Source organism: Macrobrachium nipponense, chromosome 23, assembly GCF_015104395.2.
Source record: "Macrobrachium nipponense isolate FS-2020 chromosome 23, ASM1510439v2, whole genome shotgun sequence".
NCBI lineage: Eukaryota > Metazoa > Arthropoda > Malacostraca > Decapoda > Palaemonidae > Macrobrachium > Macrobrachium nipponense.
Genome location: NC_061090.1, coordinates 80,250,385 through 80,272,712, shown reverse-complemented (window position 1 = coordinate 80,272,712; position 22,328 = coordinate 80,250,385). Strand labels below are relative to the sequence as shown.

The 22,328-nt window shown below is 42.1% G+C and overlaps 1 protein-coding gene across 5 annotated transcripts in view; it reads left to right on the top strand.

Moving 5' to 3' along the window:
• LOC135201925 (uncharacterized) overlaps window positions 1-22,328 on the top strand; it is a 292,895-nt gene that overhangs the window by 253,591 nt on the left and 16,976 nt on the right. Inside the window, exons 1-2 of one of the 5 annotated variants that reach the window (XM_064231226.1) lie at window positions 10,065-10,097; window positions 13,415-13,824. In XM_064231226.1, coding sequence (XP_064087296.1) covers window positions 13,491-13,824 — 334 coding nt within the window. In that variant the 5' untranslated portion in view covers window positions 10,065-10,097; window positions 13,415-13,490. The other 4 variants (XM_064231217.1, XM_064231237.1, XM_064231230.1 and 1 more) reach the window with 4 other exon arrangements.

Below are 22,328 nucleotides of genomic sequence, written 5' to 3'. Positions count from 1 at the left end.
TCGTAATAGCAGACATTACAATGCGTGGCATTGAAATGTAGATGTTTAAATCCCCTCAGAGAGAGAGAGAGAGAGAGAAAAGGCGTTTAGATAATTCACATAATACTACTGTGTAGACTTGGCATACGATCGAAGTGGAGAGAGAGAGAGAGAGAGAGAATTGGAAGCAGAGAGAGAGAGAGAGAGAGAGAGAGAAGAGAGGAGAGAGACCAGGAATTCACGTACTTTGGTAGAATGTAATTAGACGAGGAAAGGAATTGATCACTGTTAGTCAGGTGAGAATATGCAAGACTCTTCCGTATCACGAACTGAACTAGAGAAAGCAGCTGGAGAGGAGTGTTGATGGGCAGGTGTAGATTTTATCACCTCTCTCTCTCTCTCTCTCTCTCTCCTCTCTGTTTTGATCGCTTGCCAAGTCTACACAGTAGTATTAAGTGAATTATCTAAACGCTTTTTCCAAATTTCTCTCTCTCTCTCTCTCTCTCTCTCTCTCTCTCTCTCTCTCTCTCTCTCTCTCTCTCTCAAGACGGTGAAATATTCTATAGTGGATACTTGTACGCCTTTCCCACCAACGATGACCACGACTGCTGTGACGCCTGTTTGTAGAACTAAATAAAAAAAAAGTGGAAAGAGGACACGAACGGAATTAACTGGAAAATGTGATGAACGCCAATAGAAATACGAATGTAAATAATTATCGACCCGAAATGTGGAAGAATACCAATGCAGCAGGAGCAGCAGTCAGACGCCAGCATTCAGGAGAGTAAAAGTGATCGATGGGCTCCGGTGGGAGGGAAATAGGGAGGGAGGGAGGAGCACCAACATGATCGTGAAAAAGCGCGACCCAAATCAACAAGGAACAAAGAAACGCCACTGAGAAGAATTGGGAAAGAATCATATACGCGGGGGCGCGCGAGCACATGCTTGTTCTTGAGAACGGAGGTCAACGAACTTCCGACTATAGAAAGTGAAAGAGCGCCGTCGTTACACGTCTATCTGTCTGTTATAATGCAGGGACGAGGAGGAGAGATAGAGGTCTCTTCTTCTTCTTCTTCTGCTGTTCTGGTTTGTTTTGCTTTGCTTCCTTCCTTCCTTCCTTGCTTGCTGTCTTCTTTTGGCGTCTGTTTCTCGGGTTTTCGAACGATTCGGTGGCGATAAAGAGGACAAACTTCCCAACTAAGGTGTGCGTGATCTTTTCTACAATTGTAAGAAGTCTGTTAAGTGGAAGAAATATGAGTAGTACATGGAATTTGTTACGCTTAACGAAAGGCATGTCAAGCATCACTCACGCACCATATATATATATATATATATATATATATATATATATATATATATATATATATATATATATGTGTGTGTGTGTGTGTGTGTGTGTGTGTGTGTGTGTGTGTGTGTGTGATCTAAGACAGCATTTCTTTCAAATAAATAGCTTTAGGTTATTTCTTATATATATTTTATTATTATTATTATTATTATTATTTTATTATTATTATTATTCGCCAAGGACAGAACAGTGGCGGTCAGCCTCGTTTTGATGTTAGATACATTATGCAAGTTAGTAATCGGTGGATTGCTTATTTATTGCTTATTCGTAACAAGCTGTTTATCCCCATTTCGGTGTGTACCTGCGTCGTTCGGCTTGTTCCTTGCAGTGAATCATCTTTGCTTTGGGGGGCTGGGGGGTGGAGGGACTCTAGGAGATGAATGTGATTGCATGCTGTATTTGTATAAATGTATTTTTCGACATACGAAAGAGCGAGTATCCTGAGACTGAGTCAGATTTGCTTTTCTGTGGTAAAATTGTGTACGTAATCTAGAGGAGATTTCAGATTTTTGCGAAGGTATTCACAAAGAAAGAATAATCGAATCAGATATGTCTAGTTACGTTAGTATAATTTATGTCAATAGAGTGTAATAAGCATGATTTATCTACGAGAGAGAGAGAGAGAGAGAGAGAGAGAGAGAGAGAGAGAGAGAGAGAGAGAGAGAGAGACCATAGAAAGATTAGTTTAGGTTAATGACCTCCAGAGAGAGAGAAAGTCCGGAGTTATGTCTCTGTAAAAAAAAAAAAAAAGCCATCGATATACATGGCTTCGTCATGGAGAAGATTAAGAGTTTGAGGTAGGTGACAATCTCAAATGGCAGATATTCATGGCTAAAGATACGAACACCTCGACTGATGTCACCTGGAGTACTTACACTCTCAAGATTTTCCCTCTTAATCGTCTGCTAAGCTGCTGACTTGAAATGAGCTCCTCTTCTTTTTTCAAGGTGAGAGGGTTTTATCTTTGGGCAGACCTGCTACACCAAGCGAGAGCTGTATACGCTGGAAAACACAATTCAAAGTGTTAGTTGAGTTCTAGTTCCATGTAAAAAGGCAAGACAAATGAACAGTAAAAATCAACACATAAAAAAGAAAAGTTGAAACTGAAAATTGCAACTTTTATAAATATATTTTTTTTTAATTTATGACATTACTTATTCGAGAAGTACGTGAACCTTGGGAAGAAAGTCAACAAAGACCAGACTGCATGAAACAGGAACACCTCCAAAAGGTGGAAAGAAGAAGAAAGAGTCACGTCTGAGGATAACAAGGGCGTTAGAAGTCGAGCCACTCAAAGAGACCCCAGTAGCTTAGGTCTATACCAAGCGCTGGAGGTCGACGTGAAAGAGAGGCACTCACTAAGCGAGGGCAATAACTCCTCAGAAGGCCAACCACAGCCGTAATTGTAAAAGGACTGCGCGACGAAGGAGGAGACAAGGCAGAAGGGCTGGTGTGTGTGTGTGTGTGTGTGTGTGAACCGAGCTTTGAAGGGGAGGCCACTGACCTGCGTGGTGAAAGTTCTCCTTCATGATAATACTACGACGGGGTACCGTCTCCAGCCCCCGCCCCACCAATACAACTAGTAGTACCTCTGCTACACTTTTTTTTTTCTTTTAGTAACTGCTACTACTACCACTAGGGCTAGTGCTAGAAATAAGCACGTTAACATTCCCGACCTATCGTAGACCGGATTATTAAAAAAAAAAAAAAAGCGGAGTACCTACACTGACGATCCCACAACTTGCGACATGCTTTGGTCGAAGGACGTTTTATCACTTTCATTTGTGGTCAGTGTCCTCTCCGAGTGGGTCCTCTATTCCACCAAGTCTTTTTCGGCACTTCTGATCTCGTATCAGTCTTACTATTCGAATGATCCATTTAATTATTTGTGTGAATTCATCATGATGATCTTCACCATCTTTACGTAACACCAGCAATGTCTTTCAAAACATGCAATGTTTTCGTATTGTTGAGAAGGCATCATTAACTTCGCTAACTTGAAGTCAGCTTCATCGTCGACTTCTTCAATGATGATCATTGTTAAAGCAGTGCATTTTTATATATTTCGCAAGAAATTATTTGTAGCTCTCTAAACTATGTAACTGCTTCTCTCTCTCTCTCTCTCCTCTCTCTCTCCTCTCTCTCTCTCTCTCTCTCTCTAACTGATATGTGGGTTAGTCGTACCGTATCACGCGACTTCTATCAGAGAGGTGGCGGATACCAGGGAGGGAGGGAGTTCCCAGGTTGCGCGTTGAGGTGGTTCATGTTCATTACCTTATTTTATCAGTCTTGTTTGATTTCATTTGTTTGATTTCATTGCAGAGAAGATATTTGACGACATAAATTTTCTCATTTAAACCGCACGAATAAAACAAAGAAGAAATACTCTAATGTATCACTAGCAGTTCAAGGCTAAAATGGATTCGTTTTTCTTTACAGAAAAATAATTTTTTGGTCTTCAGTTCTACTGTGATGGTGGCCACTGAAGAAGTGTGTTGGCATTTTTATTTTCCCACTTAACTTATTCCCTGCTGAGTGTCTGTGTGATTTGGTATCGAAGCTATGTGCAATTTCACTTTTAGAGAGAGAGAGAGAGAGAGAGAGAGAGAGAGAGAGAGAGAGAGAGAGAGAGAGAGAGAGAGAGAGAGAGAGAGAGAGAGAGAGTTACGGTAACCAAACGTCGGGGTACGAACTTTCTTTATTATCACAAAATTACATGACTGAAACTGCTGCTTTAGGCTTCGCCCAAGACTTCTTTTATGATCAAATTCATGTTTAGATATGACAAAAGAACATCGAAAACTATTAAAAAAATGGATTGACCATGGGATTGACATTTTCAAAGAAGGCAAAAGAACAGAGAAAAAATATAATTCGCCATTAAGCAGCCAGAGAAATTTAGGTGAACATTACAAAATGTGTATAAATAAATTTGAGACGACATACTCTGTTCGCACGACCGTGCAAAATGCTGCATACACTCATCATTGAATGTAGTCGTCCGGTATCGTTATTACTACTTTTATTTTCCCAGTTTTCGTTTTACTTTGACGTACCTTACAAGGTCACGGGTTAATGTTTTATTGATCTCAACCTTGAATCTTTAATGACACTTGCCTTGCCTGGTAGGCAGGTTGGTGTTTTGATGTTGGGTGACCGATTCTCCACAATAATTTTTTTTCCTGAGCTGTCGTATTTTCAAGGTCTCAGGGTAATTAAAGCATAATCTCATTTTTCTTACTTTATATCGATTGTTCTGTTTGCGTGTCTGTTTGTTTATGTGCAGTTTAACCAACACTGCGTGAGATTCGCCTAACCATTCATCATTCTTATGAATCATTCCTTCAGACCATAGCTGCAACAACCCCCTTTCGTTCGTTTTTACTGTACCTCCTTTCGTATTCTCTTTATTCTAACGTACTTTCCACCCTCTCCTAACAATTGATTCATAGTGCAACTGTGAATTTTTCTTCCTGTTACACTTTTCAAACCTTTTACCGTAAATTTCCGTTTCAGCGCTGAATGACCTCATAGGTCCCAGTGTTTGGTTTTTGGCCTAAATTTGACATTCAGTTCCATTCACGCCGAGACTGGTATGCCGGGATAAATACCATCTAGCGTTAGGCTCTCATAAATAACAAATTTCATAGAATTTAACAATGAAGAAAGGGCGGTGGTGTTATGGAGACCGACAGCCCAGCTAAAAAAAAAAAAAAGTTCATTATACCCTTGTATCGTTTATATTAAGTTTGACATACTAGAATGTACAAGGGTATTACAATCTTTCAACTTGTTGTCATCCTCACACTTTTAATAAACATATATTTTAAATATGGGTCTTTGTTATCCTTTTCTCTTCATTATCCTCTGGGATATTTGCTATCATGATCATTACGAATCTTCGTCAAACTGCAGACTTCTACCGCACCTATCTAGTTCGGTAATAATCAGTTAACGAGCAAAGTCGGCTCTGAGTTGAGTACCAGCTCATTAGAGATGAACGAAAAAAAACGTAAAGAGAAGGGCAAATGCAAAGTATAAGCATACCTACAAATAAGTAAACGAGACGGAAAATACTTCGGTCGACGACTTGCCGGAATCAGACCACGGTAGTAGTATTCAGTTTTGATGGAATTTTTTCATTATTTCATAAGCTGTAACTTATATATTTTTGTTATATATACCACGTTTTTGCAGCTTGTAAAAAACTGTTATTCCGGCAAACTCCGTGGGTACCTAGATGTTTATTTTTGCTGTTTATTTTTCTTTGGAATTTTAAATAATATTAAGCAGTTCACCCCTATGAATATCATTTATATAATATGTACAACTATATTTTTATCTACAGAAAATCCAGTGTTGTGATGCGACAGCAGTACAGCTTTTAGTAGTGTAATGATTAGAAAACTAAGAAATATAAATATTTCTATAGTTATCCATAAAAGTTTTGTAGTTTTCCTCAGTTGAAAGAGAGACGTCTTAATTCATTGACAAACTAAAGTAATTTATTCTGTCGGTATCATCCATATCTGTTTATTCGTATGATGAGATTTGGCGACGTGTGATTTTATGTGCTATTCTGTTAAACACGTAAATTTTGAGCAGATGCAATATCACTCGCTAACCGACATCAAAGTAAACTGGAACCCGTTCTTCGCAAGTGTGTCAGTGATGATATGTAGCCTAACTTAAAAACCTTTATAAAAGATTTAAAAAGGAAAAATCATAATATCAATGAAAGTACGGGGACGTGTTTAGGTAGACCATGTCAATGTCTTTCTAGTGATATTTTTAATTGTTTAACATTTTATATGTCTTTACTTATATTTGTAAATTTCGGCCTTGATAACGCAACGTGACATTGCGAAACGTCGTCGGTCTGAATGAATGTTAAATATATTATATATATATATAATATACTGATATTATATATATAGATATATATATATATATAACTATATGTGTGTGTCGTGTGTGGTGTGTGTATCATGTATATATAATTGTGTGTATATGTATATAAATATATCTATATATATATATATATAATATAATATATTGTGGGTGTGTGTGTGTGTGTGGTTATATATATATAATATTAAATATAAATTATGTATATAATATATAATATATATTTATATTAATGTATGTATATATATATAAATATATGTATGTATAATATATATATATATATATATATATATATATAATAGTGTCGTTTGTGTGTGTGGTGTGTGTGTGTGTGTATGTATGTATGACTTAAATACAAATTAGTTGCCTTAGAGATATCTTCGTTGTATATGTATGTTTAATATGTATTGTGAAGATGTTTTTGTTTACCAAAGTTCTGAATAGCTGTCGCCCTACATAATCCTTTCATTGTCTTGTCCTTGACTATTTTTTTTTAATTGTACCCATATTTATGATTGTTTGGGAAGGTTACTCATTCTCCAGGTGTGTCGGGTTCTAGGCACTAATCTCCTTATAATCCCTATCTGTCAGCCATACAACCTTTCTTGTACTGTCAATTCCTCATGTAAGTCAGTTTATCTGCTGAGTAAAGGACGTTGAGTCGAAAGATCTTGCAGAAACTCCGTTGTTTATTTTTCCTTCGGGGCTTATACCTTTATTTATGGATTTATCACATTCCAAACTTTCGTGATTCAGTTATACATACATTACATACATACATACACACACAAATACACACACACACACACACATATATATATATATATATATATATATATATATATATATATATATATATATATATATATATATACATTACCTACACACACACACACACACACACACACACACACATATATATATATATATATATATATATTATATATATATATATGTATATATATACTATATACATATATGTGTGTGTGTTTGTATGTGTGTGCGTATATATATATATATATATATATATATATATATATATATATGTGTGTGTGTGTGTGTGTGTGTGTATGTATGTATGTATGTATGTATGTATGTATGTATGTATAGGCTGGACCATAATGATGAGATACCATTGACACAGCTAGGAGGCTGTCGGTGGTTGGGCACCTAGGGGGGCACTGAGCCTTGAAGGAATAGTAAGATTATTCCTCCAAGCACTAGGCGAATGGAGTAAGCCTATACAGCTGGGGGTTTTGGGGGCACTGTAAGGCCCCCAAAGAAAATTTTGAAATGTGATAAATTTCAGAGGCATTCTGAAGCCATACGAGAAGGGTATTAGGGCATATTCTGAGACCAGCGGTGGATATTCAGTCATTATACCAGTATCTGTGATTCTCTTGTATTATATGAGGTAAAACAGAGATGTACAGATATCAGGTACATTATAATTATACGTAATTACACCATAGGAATTACAGATCTGAAACTAAAAAACATAAAGTGAGCTATGCAAAACACATTAATTCCTGTGCATATAGAAGTTGTAAAACATAAGCATGGAAATAAAAAAAAATACTTTTTATAAGTCTGTTATGTAATAGGTACTCTTGATCAAAAATTAAATGGATGAACTAAATATATATATATATATATATAATATATATATATATATATATATATATATATATATATATTGCAAGTAACAAAATTTGAAAAAAATTGCTTTGCTATACATTATATGTTGAAGCAGCAGACTACTGCGACATGACTCATTTTAACAATTATTATTCTCCTGTTCCTGTGATTTTCTGCAAGCCTATCAACAAATTCCTCTAAATCTAGTCTTTTAACTCGCATACTGATAACACAGCAAGATTACTTAATCTGGCATTGCCCATTGCATTTCTGAGAGTAGTCTTCATTAATTTCAGAGCAGAGAAGCTTCTCTCTGCTGAAGCTGACGACACAGGTAACACTACAGAAATTATGGCTAGTCTGCAGAATTCATGAAATGCCTCCTCACATGGATTAAGAATTTTTAGTAAGTCTGACAATGATTTAGTCCTTTCAGTATCACTTACGTCCTTGTAGCGTCTGTCTAACATGCGTTTTGCAGAGTACAGCTCATGTTTGAGATCTTCAGTGTTAGTGTAAGGACAACGCTTTTTTTCCTTATTTTCATTGTATCCAATCATCAAGTCGCGTTGTTCTTGCTTCCATCCGATAGAGCGTTCTGCGGCCTTTCCGCCGATGTATAACACATGCAATTCCATTATTCGTACGCCTTAATATATCTAAATGTATGTCTGTAAGAAAACACAAATCTACTGTCTCAGAGTCATTTCTGTTCGCGGTGCGAGTCGTTGTACTACTTATTCGTCTGCACTTGTCTATGTCAACCCAGTTTCTCTGTAAATAAATCATTACGGGCAGCTCTGTGAGCAAGAGCCCGTACTGACACAAGGTCAGCTAATCAAAAACAACATAAATAAATCATCAGTATCCCAGCTACCTGTCTTAATCTCTGGTCCTCACATTAGCATTATAGGCATGAATAAGTCCGCACATTTTCTCGAAAGATAAGAATTCCGTACTTTGTTGGTTAATTGACTGTAATGCAAGTTTCATTACTGAACCGCCTTTCCATTTCTGACAACACATGGTCTACGGTAGGGTGAAAACCGTGAATTCGTGCTGAATCCATAACACTGAGGTCAAAGTGTGCGCTACCTGGCTGTTTTCCGATAGAATAACAAGAACAAACTGCAATTTTGTAGAAATTTTACGTTTCCTTGATGGTCTACACTCTGAAGTATCAAAACCGTGAGCTGTTGAACTCTTCTCCACCTCATCCCTAAAAGGATCAAAAGAAAATGGATCTGAACGCATCTCTTCAAGCTGAACTGTTACAGTTTCAAATAATTCTACAGCTTTTACCAAGTCAAGGTTATGTAGCTTGCTATAGCAAATTTGATAATTGATCTACCTTACCAAGAATATATATCATGATAACTAACCTCACAACAAAATTAGCATTTATTTGGCATATCAGTCCTCTTGCATCAATATCCCTACCTGCATTGAAGTCATCTGCTACTAAATTAAGTGAGCATGCATTTAAGAGACAAATGATGTTGATTCCAAGCTGAAGGAAAACATTTATTATATTTAAAAGTATTTCGTCAATAGAGGTGCCTTAGTGGGCCCGTGGCCAGTGGGGGCACGGGATTCTCATGGCTGGGCACGCGCCCGCCCAAGCCCACCCTTAGCTACGCCACTGTGGGACACGTTTTAAATACTATTTTCTCGGATTATGAAAATGACATAGAATACTAAATATATCTATTAAATAACTGATACGCAGGAGTTTAACATGTTATCTAAAATTTGAATATTACATCAAATTTTATTTCCATAGAGAGATTAGAGCTATTCCAGTTGATAGGCTAAACCGCACTTTACGTGATATGAGATATCGAGCTCTTGAAATGTTTTATCGTGATGGTGACCATCTCAGGGATGTAATATTGGAATCTTAGATAGCATGTTAAATTCCTGTGTATCAGTTATGTAATAAAAATATGTAGTATTTTATGTCATTTTTGTAATCCGAGAAAATAGCAATTAAAATGTGTCCCATCATTATGGTCCACCCTGTATGTGGGCAGGAATGAATTAAAATTGTCGAAAAATCCAAGGCATGTAATTTAGGTTAATTATTTACTTCATAAGGTGATATCTTTGCTATCAGACACACTCACCTGATTTGAACCCGAACTAAATCGGGGAAATTAGAAGAAGAAGAATCGTTCAATCTTGTTAAATGTAAACAAAAGTGCGCAAACTCTAAAGGTTTCCGGTAAGTTTCGTTACCGAAATTATCCGGACCATTCGACATTTTCCTTAAGGCCTGAATTCATAATATATCTTATGACGGGGTGATCGCTCTCGAAGAGCACGAATCCTAATCTGTTGTGCAAATAACTTATTAATGTAATAAACCCCCGTTATGAAGAAGTATATACAGCGATGACGGTAATTACAGCCCGAATGAACGCATTTGACCAGAACTTTTCCATTTGCAATAAATATCAAGCACTAAAGCTTCCTGGATTTTGTTTTATGTATTCACCATCGTATTTTTGGTATCAGTTCTACAGTATTTCTATCTATTCCTTGAAAAGGCTTCATCAAAATCCGACATATTCGGCATGAGGTAATCTCGGTGCTTACCGGGGAATTGCGGTGGTTTCGGTATGATGATCGACTACTATGGCGGGAATCAAATACGTTAACAATTCAAGCAATGTTTAACGAACTGATCGCTCATGTCACCAAGCGTTGCAGGTAAGGTATTTTTAGATGAATTGCCCCATTTCAGACCAGTCTTTGATGTCCGCGGAAGTTTTGTGCATGATTCAGGAGTTTTCAGTGTAGCGTAGGTAATTGTTTAGGGTAGGCTGGACCACCATAACAAAGTCAACAATAGGTAGGTAGTGAGTACCTATCCCAGCTGAGGAAGAGTGATGATGTTTCTGTTGTTGAGTCACTGTCAGTGTGATTAAGCCTGATGAGTATGGATAATGGAAGGCCATAGCGTGGACAAGGCGACAAAAAATGCAGCTGAGGGGAAGTTGTTAGCTTAGGTAGGTAGGTAGTAGGTACCTAGGTATAGCCTACCTAAGTTTGTAAGGATAGGTCTGCACCATAGGCATATCCTTACAATCTTCCCGAGCCTAACCTGGGGTGCCACATCCTACTTGGATGAAGGAGGCTTTGCCTGGGTTGTACCAATCGGAACTTAAGGTACTAGGAGTACTAGTTTACCGAGCAATGAATCCAGGCAAAATGTCACTACTACTTATCCTTGTACTATATTTAGATATACCTAGGCTAGGTACAGTTCTAAAAAATATTTTAAATTATGACTTGAATATCACTGGTTTTCATTATAGCTACCTAGGCTAGCATTTTATTAAAGAAAGAAAAAAAAGAACTTCCAAGCGAGTGGATGATGGGGAAAGTTGCTTCATTTTTTGATAGGCAAGAGGCTACTGTACTGGCAACTTCTAAATTGAATTAGCATATACAAGAAAAACCTACCCTATACTAGAGGCCCATGGCAGTTTTATTGCTGTTTTTGAAAAATGTTCTCTGGTCACCTCAACTTAATCGATTGATATTCTTAATGCAAATTTGCTAGGCATTTTTATCTTGTATTTTCCCTCATCAGTTCCTATGTCTCATTTCTTTTTGAATGCAGTCTCTCCATCTTCACCTAGGCCTTCCTCTCCTGTGTTGTTTTGTCCCTACGAGCTCATATTTCAGTGATCTCCTGCAATATGTCCCCCATCATCTCAGTTCCTCATCAGGTGTCCAAATCATCTCAGTCTTGACTCTTGGTGTTTGTTTGATACTTCAGTGACTTATCTTTAATGTGTTAATTTTGTATCATATTTCCTTTTCTCACTCCACTCATCCATCTGAGCATCTTTATTTCTGGCATATCTAACTACCTATTTTTTCTGTTTTCTTCAATGGTGCCACTTCCATCTCTAATTTTTATTTGCCTACAAAATATTCTTGTGCCCAAATCATAGCTATTTGCTCATTCGTATTTTGACAACAATATCTTTGTAATGAAATTCTTCCACGCTAGCATGTTTACCTGATTGGTGTCCTACCCCATAAAATTCTGGTGCATATCCTTTTGTGGATTTTGGAAATGCCTAGTTTTTCAAAGCACTAAACCACTCATGCATGAATATAAAACTCAATGTTTTGCTTAGACCTGCCTGCCTGCTATTTTTGCACATTAAATGGAAACATCTAAATGAAAGGAAACAATATGTGTGGATACTCATTGAATTATTCATGGTGGTTAGATTAGAAAAAATCAACAACTTGGGACACAATTTACATTGATCTATATGTGTGATTGGTTAAATTGAAAAATCCTTTGAAGCACATCACAAACTGTGTACTGTTGAAGCTACAGGAGAGAGCATTCAGGTGTGACCTTCTTTAGCAATCAAAAGGTTGTAGGACAAAATTCAGAATGGGGTCATTTTAGAGTTACCCAAAATTTTACACTTTCAGACAAGCTGATCAACTTTTATTGTATATAATTTTTAGTAAGGTTAGTACTCCACATACCATGGCCTTGACCCTTTGTTCTGTATGCTACCAACTCTCTTAACTTGTGCTAAAATGTTCAGTAATGGAAATTACAGGGATATATCCTAACCTTACCATACCTAACGTAACCTGTAACCTTGGAATATATTTAGTTACAGGCCAATTTTTATATTGTGTTTGGCTTTGTTATAATTTTCATCTCTTGGGCAAAAGATAAAGAGGGAAATTAACAGTAGACAAATAGCAACAAGCAGTCAGTGGGTTAATAATAAGATAGTAATGGGGAACTCATATGCCCACCTACTCTAAGTAACAGTAATTGTTGTTAAAGGTCTCATAAAGCAGATCTTGGCACATAGTTAAGTTATTGCATGAATTATTACAAAGTGTTTCTTTGAACATATCTCTCAGTATATACTGACTGATATTCATAACTTCCAGTGAGCATTAGGTAATCTGGTTTTGTATCTTAGAGATACCATATATAGTGGACCCCCCGTATTTGCGGGGATGCGTACCAGACCCTCCCGCGAATGTTTAGAACCTGCGAATAGTTGGAACACCCTATAAAAATTGAAAACAGCCTGTTTTGGTATGCAAAACTCAATAAAAACCCACTAAGAAATATTATACTAATTTTTTTTAATGGTTTTACCACAAAAAGTGCATTTTATGATGAAAAAAAACAAAACGGGAATTTGTTTATATTTCTCATAGAAAAATACCATGACTAGGCGAATTTCCCGCGAATAATTGGTAGATATGGTCCAGAGAGAAATCCACAAATACGGGCGCCCCACTGTATCTCATAGCCATTTATATATTTTATTACAGTAAGTAACCAAAAGAAGTGGATGGAAGATCAGTTTTCAGTTCAAAGAATTTTAAACTATTTCAGGAATTCATTATAAAAACCATGGTTCAACTTCCAACAATATGGATTAATTGGTGTCTCTTGTTGTTTTCAAAAATTTGTTTTGGTTTGATGCATCATTATGATCATGTTTAAATGAGTATTAAAATATTTTCTCTTTTCAGATCTTCAAAATGAAGCTGTCTCAAAAGCCAAAAAATTTAAGGTGAAATAAGCCACTGGATCATTTTATATTGCACAATGGTTGTGGTACCAAATAAGAAGAAAGTTAGTGGGGAGCCAGGACATGCTGTGTCACTTGACAGTCCCAGTGTCTTTAACAACTTTCATGATGTTTCTCCTCAAGACATCTTAAAGAACCTTGAGGTTGAAAGAGATCATGCACTGAGTGTGATCTCTCCTTTAGTTGGAAGACCAAATTTTGAAAGTACAACATTGTTGGTTAACTCCCTATCAGATCACTTCTCTGAAGCATGTTTAGAAAATGGACGCCGCAGGGGAAAGTCAAATGATGATGCTCATCACAGAAAGCTTAAAAATATTGTCTATACCAATTTATTGTCATATCGAAAAGGTAGGACTTCATCTGGTTTTATTTTGCATGCTGTATATATGTACTGTACTATTTTTTTTTATTAATTCCCACAAAAATATAAACCAGAGCCATTATATATATATAGGAGTTTTTGTACATGAACTTCCCTGACAGATATATACTTAGCTATAGTCTCCGACGTTCCCGACAGAATTTCAAATCTCGCGGCACACGCGACAGGTAGGTCAGGTGGTCTACCTTACCCGCCGCTGGGTGGCGGATGTACGAACCACTCCCGTAAGCTTGTCAGATTTTTCTCTGTCGCGGGAACGATAACAACTGTTGTCGGTTCCTCTCGATAGTTTTTCGATTCTCGCTTGCCTGGAGTTAATTTGGACTTCTTTTGGTGACGTATTCGCTTTGTTTGGCTTGGCATACGCTGATTGTGGACCGGTTTGATTTTGAGTTTGATTTTCTTTAACGATGTCTGACCTAGATTCGGTAGTTAAAACTTCGGTTTTGTTTAGGGTTTGCGTGAATGAAGGATGTAAGGTGAGGTTGCCGAAAGCTTCGGTAGACCCCCACACGGTTTGCATGAAATGCAGGGGGAATGAATGTTCTTTTGCTAACCCTTGTAGTGAATGTAAGGGATTGAATGAAGAAGAATATAAGGCTCTCTCTTCTTATATTAGGAAGTTGGAACGTGATAGAGTGCGTAAGGCTTCCTCTAGAAGTTCTAGTAGATCTAGAATGAGTGAGTTGGATGTGGATCCTAATGCTAACGTAGAATTAGAACCTTCTTCCCAAGTTGCAGCCCCTGCTCCCCGCACCGAAGCCGAAGATTCGCCTTCGGAGGCGGCAGCTCTGAGAGCCACGATTCGTTCTATGGATCAGAAGATTCGTCAGTTGGAAGGTAAGGAGAGTGTTAGTGATCAGTGCAGTGTCCCCAGTGTTGTGGAGGGTGCGTCTGACCGGCTCCTTAGTGCCTCTAGGCCTAGACCTCTTCCAGACTCCCAGTTCCAGTGGAGTAGGAAAGTCGAAAGCCGCAAGAGGGCTAGGGAGAACCCCCACCGGTCAGGCGTCCCCTCGGCAGATCCTGAAGTACGCTCCCAGGCTGCCTCGGATCGCTACAAGAAGGAGCTACTACGCCAATGCTTCTCCTCTTTCGTCGTCTCCCTCTCCGAAGAGAGGTTGGAACTCCCCGGATGCGTCGCGCCCATTGAAGAGGGCTTGGAAGGCTCCCTGCAGTCCTTTGGCTTCTAGTCCGGAGGTTTTCCCGGAAGAATCGTCGGTGGAGGCGAAGAAACCCAAGAAATCCTGTGAGCGTTCTTCTTCTCGCACTCCGCGCTCGGCGCCTGCTTCCGAGGAAGAACAACAAGATTCGCCTACGAGAGTACTCGCGGGACTTCAAGCTCAGATCACGGCGCTAGCAGACTCTCTAGCAGTTAGATCACGTAGGAAGAAGGACGTTTCTCTTCCGATCAAGAGATCTAGGCGCCGCTCTTCAGAGGATCGTTCTCCTCGTTTTAGGCGTTCTCCTTCATATGGGGAGGTTTCGTATGAAGGTAGGGGCTCGCGTGAGCGCCCTCGCTCGCCTGGCTCTCCTTTCGACTTCAAGGCGCCAAACATCGGTAGGACGCTCTATGGAGAAAGAAGTTTTTCTCCAGATTGGATTTCCGCTTCCGGTAAGCGCACTGCACCTGCTCATCACGCTATTTCTTCAACTCCCTCGCGTGAGACTTCTCCTCAGCAGCCTCAAGATTCTAGAAGGCGTCCTTATGCAAGTAGGCGTTCTTCGTCCAGATGTCACTCTCCTCGAGTGTCGGATCGTGACTTCTCTCCTGACAGGCATCAAGAGTCTGGTAGGAGTCGTGTGCATGATAGACGGCCTGCTGTTAGCCGCTCCCCGCAAGGTAGGCGCCAAGAGCCTACTGCACATCGATCTCCTAGTAGGCGCTCGTCTCTTTTAAGGCGTCATACTCCTGATTATTCTCCTCGGGGCAGACAACAAGAGTCTTTCAACGCGCCCTTCTCCGTGTAGGGGCGCTCTCCCGCTTCTAGGCGCACTTCTCCTGACCGTTTGTCTCTTGGTAGACAACAGGAATCTCGGAAGCGCCCTTCTCCAAGTAGGCGCTCGTTAGCTTTGAAGCGCCCTTCTCCTGAATGTTACCCTCTTGTTAGAACGTCAAGAGTCTCGCAAGCAGCCTTCTCCTAGTAGGCGCATTTCGCCTTCCAGTCGAACTTCCGTTGATCGTACGCAACTGGACAGGTATGGAGAGCCGCGCAAGCGCTCTGCTCTCGATAGGCGCTCTTCTCCTGGCAGCCGCTCGCCTCGGGATAGGCGCAAAGAGTATAGTAGGCGCTCGCCTCCTCGTAAGCGCCCGTGGATATTTCCGAGGATTCTCGGAGTAGGAGCCCTACCTCTCCTTCGGCTGAGATTCCGTCTACCTCGAAGAGGGAGTCTCATCGTAGGCATCCCAGATCTTCTCTTCATTCTCCAGTGGATGTGAACTCTTCTAAGAGAGGGCGTTCTCCAACCTCTCGCTCAACTCCTACTAGGATCCCTTCGTCACCTAAGGATCTTCCGCGCTCGCCTCGACAAGACGTCCTAGAAGGTTCAGATGAGGAACCGAACACTTCTGCTGCTGTGTCTTCTTACAAGAAGCTTACAGAGCTACTTTTGCAAGTTTTTGGGGATTCCCTTTCTCCTACGGCTCCTCCTTCTCCTCACTCACTTTTTCAACGGCGAAGACAGCGAAGAGTTCTTCTTGTGTGAGGATGAAGCCAACTCTTTCTATGAAGAAGGCACTGAGGAGTTTTGGTTCCTGGATGGCTTCCAAAGAAGAAGCGGGGAAAACGATGTTCGCTTTTCCTCCTTCGAAGTTATCAGGACGCGCTGGTTTCTGGTATGAAACAGGAGAGTCCTTAGGATTGGGTCTACCGTCTTCGGCTGATTCGGATTTTTCGGCGCTGGTAGATTCGACAAGGAGAACTGCCCTTAACTCTGCTAAGACGACTTGGGCAATGAATGAATTGGATCACATGCTCAAAGGCATGTTTTTAGTGCTAGAAGTATTTAACTTCCTTGATTGGTCGTTGGGAGTCCTAGCCAAGAAAATTGAAGTGCCAGAGTCAATTTCGCCAGAAGATCTTATGTGTGTTTTGTCTTGTATGGACAAGTCGGTAAGAGACGGAGCGAGTGAAATCGCCTCCCTGTATGGGGCCGGGATCGTGAAGAAGAGGTCGGTTTATTGTTCCTTCTTAACGAAGTCTGTCTCCCATGCCCAGAGGTCTTCTTTGCTGTTTGCTCCTCTGTCTGCTCAGTTGTTCCCACAAAAATATAAACCAGAGCCATTATATATATATAGGAGTTTTTGTACATGAACTTCCCTGACAGATATATACTTAGCTATAGTCTCCGACGTTCCCGACAGAATTTCAAATCTCGCGGCACACGCGACAGGTAGGTCAGGTGGTCTACCTTACCCGCCGCTGGGTGGCGGATGTACGAACCACTCCCGTAAGCTTGTCAGATTTTTCTCTGTCGCGGGAACGATAACAACTGTTGTCGGTTCCTCTCGATAGTTTTTCGATTCTCGCTTGCCTGGAGTTAATTTGGACTTCTTTTGGTGACGTATTCGCTTTGTTTGGCTTGGCATACGCTGATTGTGGACCGGTTTGATTTTGAGTTTGATTTTCTTTAACGATGTCTGACCTAGATTCGGTAGTTAAAACTTCGGTTTTGTTTAGGGTTTGCGTGAATGAAGGATGTAAGGTGAGGTTGCCGAAAGCTTCGGTAGACCCCCACACGGTTTTGCATGAAATGCAGGGGGAATGAATGTTCTTTTGCTAACCCTTGTAGTGAATGTAAGGGATTGAATGAAGAAGAATATAAGGCTCTCTCTTCTTATATTAGGAAGTTGGAACGTGATAGAGTGCGTAAGGCTTCCTCTAGAAGTTCTAGTAGATCTAGAATGAGTGAGTTGGATGTGGATCCTAATGCTAACGTAGAATTAGAAACCTTCTTCCAAGTTGCAGCCCCTGCTCCCCGCACCGAAGCCGAAGATTCGCCTTCGGAGGCGGCAGCTCTGAGAGCCACGATTCGTTCTATGGATCAGAAGATTCGTCAGTTGGAAGGTAAGGAGAGTGTTAGTGATCAGTGCAGTGTCCCAGTGTTGTGGAGGGTGCGTCTCTGACCGGCTCCTTAGTGCCTCTAGGCCTAGACCTCTTCCAGACTCCCAGTTCCAGTGGAGTAGGAAAGTCGAAAGCCGCAAGAGGGCTAGGGAGAACCCCCACCGGTCAGGCGTCCCCTCGGCAGATCCTGAAGTACGCTCCCAGGCTGCCTCGGATCGCTACAAGAAGGAGCTACTACGCCAATGCTTCTCCTCTTCGTCGTCTCCCTCTCCGAAGAGAGGTTGGAACTCCCCGGATGCGTCGCGCCCATTGAAGAGGGCTTGGAAGGCTCCCTGCAGTCCTTTGGCTTCTAGTCCGGAGGTTTCCCGGAAGAATCGTCGGTGGAGGCGAAGAAACCCAAGAAATCCTGTGAGCGTTCTTCTTCTCGCACTCCGCGCTCGGCGCCTGCTTCCGAGGAAGAAACAACAAGATTCGCCTACGAGAGTACTCGCGGGACTTCAAGCTCAGATCACGGCGCTAGCAGACTCTCTATAGACAGTTAGATCACGTAGGAAGAAGGACGTTTCTCTTCCGATCAAGAGATCTAGGCGCCGCTCTTCAAGGAGGTCGTTCTCCTCGTTTTAGGCGTTCTCCACCTTCATATGGGGAGGTTTCGTATGAAGGTAGGGGCTCGCGTGAGCGCCCTCGCTCGCCTGGCTCTCTTTCGACTTCAAGGCGCCAAACATCGGTAGGACGCTCTATGGAGAAAGAAGTTTTTTCTCCAGATTGGATTTCCGCTTCGGTAAGCGCACTGCACCTGCTCATCACGCTATTTCTTCAACTCCCTCGCGTGAGACTTCTCCTCAGCAGCCTCAAGATTCTAGAAGGCGTCCTTATGCAAGTAGGCGTTCTTCGTCCCAGATGTCACTCTCCTCGAGTGTCGGATCGTGACTTCTCTCCTGACAGGCATCAAGAGTCTGGTAGGAGTCGTGTGCATGATAGACGGCCTGCTGTTAGCCGCTCCCCGCAAGGTAGGCGCCAAGAGCCTACTGCACATCGATCTCCTAGTAGGCGCTCGTTCTCTTTTAAGGCGTCATACTCCTGATTATTCTCCTCGGGGCAGACAACAAGAGTCTTTCAAGCGCCCTTCTCCGTGTAGGCGCTCTCCCGCTTCTAGGCGCACTTCTCCTGACCGTTGTCTCTTGGTACAACAGGAATCTCGGAAGCGCCCTTCTCCAAGTAGCGCTCGTTAGCTTTGAAAGCGCCCTTCTCCTGAATGTTACCCTCTTGTTAGACGTCAAGAGTCTCGCAAGCAGCCTTCTCCTAGTAGGCGCATTTCGCCTTCCAGTCGAACTTCCGTTGATCGTACGCAACTGGACAGGTATGGAAGAGCCGCGCAAGCGCTCTGCTCTCGATAGGCGCTCTTCTCCTGGCAGCCGCTCGCCTCGGGATAGGCGCAAAGAGTATAGTAGGCGCTCGCCTCCTCGTAAGCGCCCTGTGGATATTTCCGAGGATTCTCGGAGTAGGAGCCCTACCTCTCCTTCGGCTGAGATTCCGTCTACCTCGAAGAGGGAGTCTCATCGTAGGCATCCCAGATCTTCTCTTCATTCTCCAGTGGATGTGAACTCTTCTAAGAGAGGCGTTCTCCAACCTCTCGCTCAACTCCTACTAGGATCCCTTCGTCACCTAAGGATCTTCCGCGCTCGCCTCGACAAGACGTCCTAGAAGGTTCAGATGAGGAACCGAACACTTCTGCTGCTGTGTCTTCTTACAAGAAGCTTACAGAGCTACTTTTGCAAGTTTTTGGGGATTCCCTTTCTCCTACGGCTCCTCCTTCTCCTCACTCACTTTTTCAACGGCGAAGACAGCGAAGAGTTCTTCTTGTGTGAGGATGAAGCCAACTCTTTCTATGAAGAAGGCACTGAGGAGTTTTGGTTCCTGGATGGCTTCCAAAGAAGAAGCGGGGAAAACGATGTTCGCTTTTCCTCCTTTGAAGTTATCAGGACGCGCTGGTTTCTGGTATGAAACAGGAGAGTCCTTAGGATTGGGTCTACCGTCTTCGGCTGATTCGGATTTTTTCGGCGCTGGTAGATTCGACAAGGAGAACTGCCCTTAACTCTGCTAAGACGACTTGGGCAATGAATGAATTGGATCACATGCTCAAAGGCATGTTTAGAGTGCTAGAAGTATTTAACTTCCTTGATTGGTCGTTGGGAGTCCTAGCCAAGAAAATTGAAGTGCCAGAGTCAATTTCGCCAGAAGATCTTATGTGTGTGTCTTGTATGGACAAGTCGGTAAGAGACGGAGCGAGTGAAATCGCCTCCCTGTATGGGGCCGGGATCGTGAAGAAGAGGTCGGTTTATTGTTCCTTCTTAACGAAGTCTGTCTCCCATGCCCAGAGGTCTTCTTTGCTGTTTGCTCCTCTGTCTGCTCAGTTGTTCCCTAAACATCGAGTGCAGGACATTTCAAGATCACTGTCGGCCAAAGCCACCCAGGACCTTTTGGCACAGTCGGCAAGAAAACCTCGCCCTTCCTTCCCTACCAAGGCTAAGAAGGAAAAAGCAAGTGTTCGAGAACCCTTTCGAGGGGCGTCTTCATCAAGAACCTCTACGTTTAGAGGTCGTAGACCTTTCAAGAAGGGGTAAGACTTTCGCCAAGTCTGTTAAAGCCCCCAAATAACTTGCAAGTCCTTCAAACAACGGTGGGCGCCAGACTCTTAGAGTTTGCAGGAGTCTGGGCCCAAAAAGGGGCGGTTCCTTGGACCCTTTCTATTTTGAGGAGAGGTTACCTCATCCCTTTCGTCGAAAGACCTCCCTTGACGACCATCCCAAGGGAACTGACGGCCAGGTACAGAGACCCCATCATGAATCAAGCTCTCCATCTAGCAGTAGATCAGATGCTGGAGAAGGGGGCTATCGAACTAGTGACAGACCATCATTCATCGGGCTTCTACAACCGCCTTTTCCTAGTTCCGAAGTCCTCAGGGGGATGGAGACCGGTGTTGGATGTAAGCGCCCTGAACTTCTTCGTAGAAAAGAAGAAGTTCACGATGGAAACGCCTTCATCAGTGCTGGCAGCACTTCGTCCAGGGGACTGGATGGTTTCCTTGGATTTACAGGACGCTTACTTCCACGTACCGATCCATCCTCCTCGAGGAAGTTTCTCAGATTCATGATGGGGGGTGGGGGAAAAATTTTTCAGTTCAGGCTCTGTGTTTCGGCCTCTCGACGGCCCCTCAAGTTGTTCACGGGGATTTTGGAGGAATGTGGCTCAATGGCTTCATTTGAAAGGGGTGAGGATATCCATGTACCTCGACGATTGGCTAATAAGGGCCAATTCAGAAGATCGTTGTTTGAAGGACTTACAAGTAACTTTAGAATTGACGAAGGCTTTGGGACTTCTCGTCAATTTCAAGAAGTCGTCACTAATTCCCGAGCAAGAGTGTGTGTATCTCGGGATACAGATGAACTCTCTGAGTTTTCGGGCTTTTCCCTCGCAGGAAAGGATAGCCCGAGGATTCGAGAGTAGTAACAACCTTCTTAGGGAAAGAAGTATGCACAGTGAGGGAGTGGATGAGTCTGCTGGGGACGCTCTCCTCGCTGGAGCAATTCGTTTCCCTAGGAAGGTTGCACCTGAGACCTGTCTCCAATTCTTTCTTCATCGGAATTGGAGTCGTCGTTCTCAGGATTGACGTTCTCCCTGTCGTTATCCCAGGACATCAAGAAACATCTCTTATGGTGACAGATCCCAACCTCTTTGCGAGGGACTGTCTCTTCAATCACAGACCCCCAACCTGGTGTTGTTCTCCGACGCGTCGGACACGGGGTGGGGTGCAACTCTGGGAACCAGCGAAGTGTCAGGTACCTGGGTGGGGGACCAGGTAGCCTGGCACATCAACAGAAAGGAGTTGATGGCTGTGGTTGGCTCTGAAGGCTTTCGAGCCCAAAGTCAGAAGATCGGTAGTGCAGGTCAACGCGGACAACACTACAGCTCTGGCATATATCAGGAAACAGTGGGGGGACGCATTCCTTCTCCCTGTACGAGACAGCAAGAGACCTTCTTCTGTGGGCAGAAGAAAGAGGAATCAAGCTTCTCACCAGGTTCGTGCAGGGAGAAAGGAATGTAAGAGCAGATCTCCTCAGCAGGAAAGATCAGGTCCTTCCCACAGAGTGGACCCTTCATCTGGATGTATGCCAAAGCCTGTGGAAGTTATGGGGCAGGCCACACATAGACCTCTTTGCCACGTCAAAGAACAAGAGGCTGGATCCTTACTGCTCTCCGATATCGGATCCAGAGGCATTAGCAATAGATGCTCTTCTTCTGGACTGGAACGGATTCGACGTCTACGCGTTTCCCCCCTTCAAGATCCTGGGGCTAACCATCAAGAAGTTCGTAGAGTCCGATTCAACGAGAATGACCTTAATCGCTCC